Below are 7030 nucleotides of genomic sequence, written 5' to 3'. Positions count from 1 at the left end.
CCCCAACAACTCCGAGTTGTTGCTTAGAAATCAGGCTGAAGGAAAGGAAACAAAAATCTGACATCTGCCAAAAACCAATAACAAGTTCCTTCTTGGGATGAGCAGTTAGGTGGATCTCTGGTGTTCCAAGACCCTGATGTTCTCTGAGACAGGTGACGGGAGGACACTGTGCTATAATGTCAAAAGCATCGCCAGGAGGAACAGTAGGATTGCTAAAAGGCGGCTGGGTATCCTCGGTGTTCTTGCCGCGTTCTCACCGCGGGATGGCTCTGCTGACTCACGTGTACGGTGTCATTTGTTGGCCTCACAAAGACTTTGAGCTTTAGGCAGGATATTCTTCCATTGTCTGGGATTGCAGAGGAGATGTAGAAATACTCTCGGCCTGGCCTGAATTCAAATCCTAAAGAAAAGGGAGTGAAGAGCTGGAATTTTTCCGAGAACTTCAGCGGTCTGTTTGGAGAGTGAGGCCGGTTACACTCCCATCTCTTGAACCCTTTGGACGTGTGGTCGCAGGCGCTGTACCCATCAAAATTCACCATGTACAGGACATAGCGCTCAGTCTTGTCCTCTGGGACAGAGTCCTCATAGTGAGGGCAGAAAACATCCAGGTAGTCATTGATACAGACATCAATGTGGTAGTCACCCCTCTGAAATCTGGGGTTGCTGCTGTTCCAGTAGACGGCGTGGCGGTCGGCGACGACTTTGGAGCCTGGGTCCTGGCTGAACACACACATCCAGAGCACCAGAAAGAGCAGCGTCAACATCTCCACAAGCAACATCATGCCTAGCCAGCGGCGGAGCCCCCTCACCCCGCGCCACTCCGGGGAGAGAGAGCAGACACCGCATAAATAGGAATAAATAAGATGAATGGGGCCATAGGTGCGCAGCGAGCACAGGAGGAAGAGGAGAAGAAAGAGAAGGCAGTGTGGGCTGGGGCGGGGGTACAAACTCGCACCTGGAATTTTTTAATGAAAACCAATTTTGCCTTGAACTCATCAATATCCATCTGATGATCCACCCTGCCTCCAAATTAACAAAATCAGAATGGAAAGTGGAGACGTAAGAACTGAATCTGAGAAAATTCAAGAAATCATCAGATCCTACTACAAAAGCCTATACTCAACAAAGCTGGAAAATCTGGAGGAAATGGATGAATTCCTAGACAGATAACAGATACTAAAGTTAAACCAGGACCAGGTAAACCATCTAAATAATCTCATAAAACCTAAAGAAATAGAATCAGTCATCAAAAGTTTTCCAACCAAAAAAAAGCCCAGGTCCAGATGGGTTCAGTGAAGAATTCTATCGGACATTTATTGACAACCTAATACCAATACTCTCCAAACTATTCCACAAAATAGAGTCAGATGGAACACTACCTAACTCATTTTTCGAGGCCACAATCATCCTTGTTCCTAAACCACACAAAGACTCTACCAGGAAAGAGAACTTCAGACCAATCTCACTTATGAACATTGATGCAAAAATACTCAACAAAATGCTTGCAAACCGAATCCAAAAATACATCAAAATGCACATTCACCATGATCAAGGAGGCTTCTTCCCTGGGATGCAGGGAAGGTTTAATATACAGAAATCCATCAACATAATCCATCATGTAAACAAACTCAAAGAAAAAATCCACATGGTCATCTCACTAGATGCTGAGAAAGCATTTGACAGAATTCAACATCCTTTTATGTTAAAAGTCTTGGAAAGAACAGGTATCAAAAGCCCATACCTAAACATAATAAAAACAACATACAGCAAACCAATAGCCAACATCAAACATAACGGTGAGAAACTTGAAGCTATCTCACTAAAATCTAAGACTAGACAAGGCTGCCCACTCTCCCCCTACCTATTCAACATAGTACTGGAAGTCCTGGCTGGAGCAATTAGACAGCAAAAGGAAATCAAAAGGATACAAATTGGAAAGGAAGAAGTAAACACATCATGTCATGTTAGTGTACACAAGTGACCCCAAAACTTCCACTAGAGAACTTCTACAACTGATAAACAAGTTTAGCAAAGTGGCTGGATATAAAATTAACTCAAACAAATCAGTAGCCTTCCTCTACTCAAAGGACAAACATTTGGAGAAAGAAATTAGGGAAAAGATATCCTTCACAATAGTCACAAACAATATGAAATACCTTGGTGTGACTCTAACTAAGCAAGTGAAGAACCTGTATGACAAGAACTTTAAATCTCCAAAGAAGGAAATCAAGGAAGATCTCAGGAGGTGGAAAGATCTGCCATGCTCATGGATTGGAAGGATCAACATTGTAAAAATGGCCATCTTACCAAAAGCAATCTACAGATTCAATGCAAGCCCCATCAAAATTCCAACCCAATTCTTCACAGAGTTGGAAAGAGCAATGTGCAATTTCATCTGGAATAACAAAAGACCTAGAACAGTGAAATCGATCCTCAAAAACATGAAAACATCTGTAGGCATCACCTGACCTCAAGCTATATTAAAAGCAATTGTGTTAAAAACTGCATGGCACTGGTACAGAGATAGGCACGTGGGTTAATGGAATAGAATAGTAGATCCAGAAATGAGCCCTCACATATATGGCCACTTAATTTGACAAGGCAGCTGTAAACATTCAATGGAAAAAGGACAGCCTCTTCAACAAATGGTGTTGTTCCAATTGGCACCCAGCATGCAGGAGAATGAAAATAAACTCTTTCTTATATCCTTGTACAAAGCTCAAGTGCAATTGGATAAAAGATCTTCACATTAAACCAGGTACACTGAAACTATTAGAAGAGAACATAGGGAAAACCTTAGAACACATAGGCACAGGAGAAAATTTCCTGAACAGAACACCAATGGCTCAAGCTCTAAGGTCAAATATCGCCAAATGGGACTTAATATGATTGCAAAGTTTCTGTAAGGCTAAGGACACTGTCAAGAAAATTAAACAGCCGCCAACAGATTGGGAAAAGATTTTTACCAACACCACATCTGATAGAGAATTAATATCCAAGGTATACAAAGAACTCAAGAGGGTAGACACCAGAGAATCAAACAACCCTATTAAAAATGGGGTACAGAGCTAAACAAAAACTTCTCAATTGAGTAATATCGAATGGCTGAGAAGCGTCTAAGGAAGTTCTCAACACATCCTTAGCCATCAGGGTAATGCAAATCAAATCAACCCTGAGATTCTACCTCACTCACACCAACCAGAATGGCTAAGATAAAAAATTCAGATGACAGCAGATGCTGCCGTGGATGTGGAGAAAGAGGAACACTTCTCTGTTGGTAGGGTTGTAAACTGGTATAACCACTCTGGAAATCAATCTGGTCATTTCTCAGAAAATTTGACATAGTACTACCTGAAGACCTAGTTATTCCACTTCTGTGCATATACCCCAGAGATGCTCCAACACACAACAAAGATATATGCACCACAGTGTTCAGAACATCCGTATTTATAATAGCCAGAAGCTGGAAAGAACCCAGTAGATGAATGTTTACAGATATTGTGGTATATTTACACAATGAAGTACTACTCAGCTATCAGAAACAATGACTTCATGAAATTCTTAAGAAAATGGATGCATCTAGAGAATATCATCCTGAGTGAGGTAACCCAGTCACAAAAGAACAGACATAATATGCAGTCACTGATAATTGGATAGTAACCCCAGAAATCTCTGAACACCCGAGAAACAACTTACAGACTATATGAAGTTCAAGAAAAACAAAGGCCAAAAAAGGAAAAATCATTATGCTTGATCTTTACACACCAAAAAAAGTTTGAGTATTTCCAGTTTACAACTTGTTTTACATGTACTTTATGCTCATTGTAACTAGTAAGATTTTAAGGCATACTATCAAACCTTTAAAAAAACAAGTACTGTCAAAATGTATTCATATCCTGTTATGCAAAAATGCTTTAACAATCTGTACATTTATCTTTATTTTTTTTTAAATAAAGTTGTTCAATTTAAATAAGCAGTAGCATAGTTAAGTGTATGTTGGGTTTAAGTGTGTCATTTCATACATGTATATAATGTACTGTGTGAGTTTTTGTTAACTTGACACAAACTAAAGTTATCTGGAAAGAGTGAGTTTCAGTGGAAGAATTACTTCTATTACATTGGCTTGTGGACATGTATGGAGGCATTTTCTAGCTTAATGAACGCCAGAAGGAAGACATGCCCCAATGTGGGCAGGAGGTCTTGGATTCTATAAGATAATAAGCTGCACAAGCCATGGAGATCAAGTCACGTTGAACATTCCTCCAAGGTCTCTGCTTCATTTCCTGTCTCAGGTTCCTGCCTTGGATTCATGCCAAAGCTTCCCTCGATGATGGACTGTAATCTGTAAGCCAAGCAACCTTTTCCACCTTCAAGAGTTTTTGATTAGTATTTTGTCACAGTGACAGCCAAGTAAACTAGGACAGAAATTGGCACAGGACAATGAGATATTACTATGATGAACTTGAATATGTTGGTTCAGAAAAAGACTTGTAGGATTTTGTACTTTTTAGTTACAACGGTTCATTAATGCTCACAGAAGGTTGAAAGCAGTATAGAGAATGGAGGCCTGGCTTATAAAGTTTCAGAGGGAAGCAAACACTGTCAGGACTGTTTATGTCTTATTTTGGATTAAGAATTTATGAAAATTAAAACTTTGTTACTGAGGAAGTTGATGCTGGTTAGCTGGGTCTGAAGAATCATCTGTGATTATGAGACTAGTATCACTGGGGTGAAATCTTCTGCAAAGTATTTTCTCGGGGTCAACACAACAAAATCCATGGTCCCAAGGGGTCCTCAGCTGCACAACAAGATGGCTGCCTAATCCACAAGACTCTCCGCGATGGTAGTATGGGGGATAGGGATTATTTGGCTTACAGTTAACCCAGCCCATCTCAAGGCATTGACCTGGAGGAGAGAAGCAAAGACCATGGAGGACGACTGCTTCCAGATTTGCTCTCTGTGGCTTACTCAGCTTCCTTTCTTGTACAGCCTAGGAACCACGTCATACTGGACTGAGCCCTCTCATATCATATCAGTCAATCAATCAATTAATCAATCAGTCAGATGCCCTACACACTTATCTATAGGCAATCCACTGGAAGTAGGTTCTCAATGAAGATTCCTTCTTTCCAGATGACTGTAGTAGTTATCAAGTTGACAGAAAACAATGCACTTTATGCATATTTTCCCCATTGGTGTTCTTTTTTCCCTGCTTTTTCCTTTGGCACTGCCCACCCCAGCATATTGCAGATTACCATCATCTCCTAAATTTAGATTTTTCTGGTACAATTTCATTGAATTGGTTTTTGTGCCTTCAGTAAACATCCTAGCTCCTACACACTACAATGAGGTAGGCACTCTGAAATGTGGGGAATGACAAAATGGATTTCTTCTTTCAGTCTGTCATTCCACACAGGAGAACTCATTGTCTTACCAAATCTCACCACTAGACTTTTAAGGCTTAGGAAAACTTTGGGCATGTCTGAGGCTGTGATTGACAATCTGCTTTCAACATGAATGTTGTTATATTTGTGGCTTTGGCTTTATCTTTTCACCAGGCAACTTTGAACTGTTTCCTACTTCCCTTTGCATAACCTTTCTGTTCACCATGCATTAAGCTGTCATGTGACCTCATTTGTGCTTCCCAACACCCTTCTTTTTCCTATTCGAATAATGTTTGTCATTTGTTATTTTTCCAATTACATAGAACATAAATATAGAGCTTTTTAGAACATGATTTTATCCCAAGAATCTTCACCTTTTGACTCACCGTCTTTCCTATATTCTAATAATAACCTTTCTATATTTAGTACATTCTAACCTTTTCAGAGAGGGGAATATGTAGATGCCTTTAACTCCCAAAGACTTTGCTGAGAGTTTCTCAAAATGGCTCTTGGGCACTACCCTGCAGTTAGAAGTTAGAAAGAGAGAAGCTCCCTGCTGCCAATGTGCTGTGAAGATTCCAGGTCTTATGCTTGCTTACATTGCAACTCTATGGAGTTTAGTTATTTTGTTTTCTTCCTTCCTTCCATCCTTCCTTCCTTCCCTCTTTTCTTCCTTTCTTCCTTCCTTCCTTCCTTCCTTCCTTCCCTCCCTCTTTCCTTCCTTCCTTCATTCCTTCCTTCCTTCCCTCAATTTCCATTTCTGCTTTCTGCAAATACACTGTGTACTTCCATATTAATTTGGGGATTTTTTCTAGCTATATAAGGAATATCATTGGCATTTTTATGGGGATAGCATTGAGTTTGTAATTATATTAATACTATTAATATTTTAATAATCTTGATTCTTCAAATTTATAAATATTAGATGTTTTTTCATATTTTTAATAATTTTCTTTAAATTTTAATTTTTGTTTATTTTGAGACTATATTTGGATTACAACATTTCTCTTCCCTTTTCTCCTACCCAACCTTTCCATATACCTCAACTCACTCTCCTTCAAATTTATGGTCTCCATTTTTTAAAATAGAAATGGTTATTGCATGTATAAATATATTTCTATATGCATATATATTCTTAAATATAATCTGCTAGGTCTTTATAATGTTACTTGCATGTATGTTTTCAGGGCTGATCATTTAGCACTGAACAAACAATTGGAGGGCTATTTCCTGGAAAGGACCACCTGTCACACTCCCACTCCCAACTTCAGTTGCCTGTAGTTCTTTGTGTAGGGCTGAGGCCTAATGGGCTTTTCTTCATCCAGTTTGGCATATTCATTGCTATGCTCCTTGTTCAGCACTCCTGTGGGCAGTCTAGGTGGTGAGACTTTGAAGGTATTGTTTTGAAGTTACTAGAAAACACAATCTCACAGAAACAAAAACAAACAAACTGATCTTTTGACTCTTATAATCGCCCTGCCTTCTACAATATTCTCGACCTTTAGGTGTGCGAGTGTTTTGTAGATGTATTCATTGGTACTACGCTCCATATATCTGCATATTGATTGGTTGTGCTCATCTGAAGTAGTCTCTGTCTGTTGTAAAGAGAAGATTTCTTAATTAAGTATGAAGACTACACTTCTCTG

The 7030-nt window shown here is 39.4% G+C and overlaps 1 protein-coding gene across 1 annotated transcript; it reads right to left on the bottom strand.

Annotated features, from left to right (window-relative positions):
• Nucleotides 1–212: 212 nt before the first annotated feature.
• Nucleotides 213–782, bottom strand: LOC308419936 (ephrin-A5-like; the record flags this gene model as incomplete). The annotated part of the gene is made up of 1 exon (XM_080915833.1): nt 213–782. One exon carries the CDS (start codon nt 780–782, stop codon nt 213–215), a length of 570 nt encoding a protein of 189 aa, XP_080771959.1.
• Nucleotides 783–7030: the final 6248 nt, after the last annotated feature.

Source organism: Micromys minutus (assembly GCF_963924665.1).
Source record: "Micromys minutus genome assembly, chromosome: 4".
Classification (NCBI taxonomy): Eukaryota; Metazoa; Chordata; class Mammalia; order Rodentia; family Muridae; genus Micromys; species Micromys minutus.
This window is presented reverse-complemented; position numbering and strand designations above follow the sequence as displayed.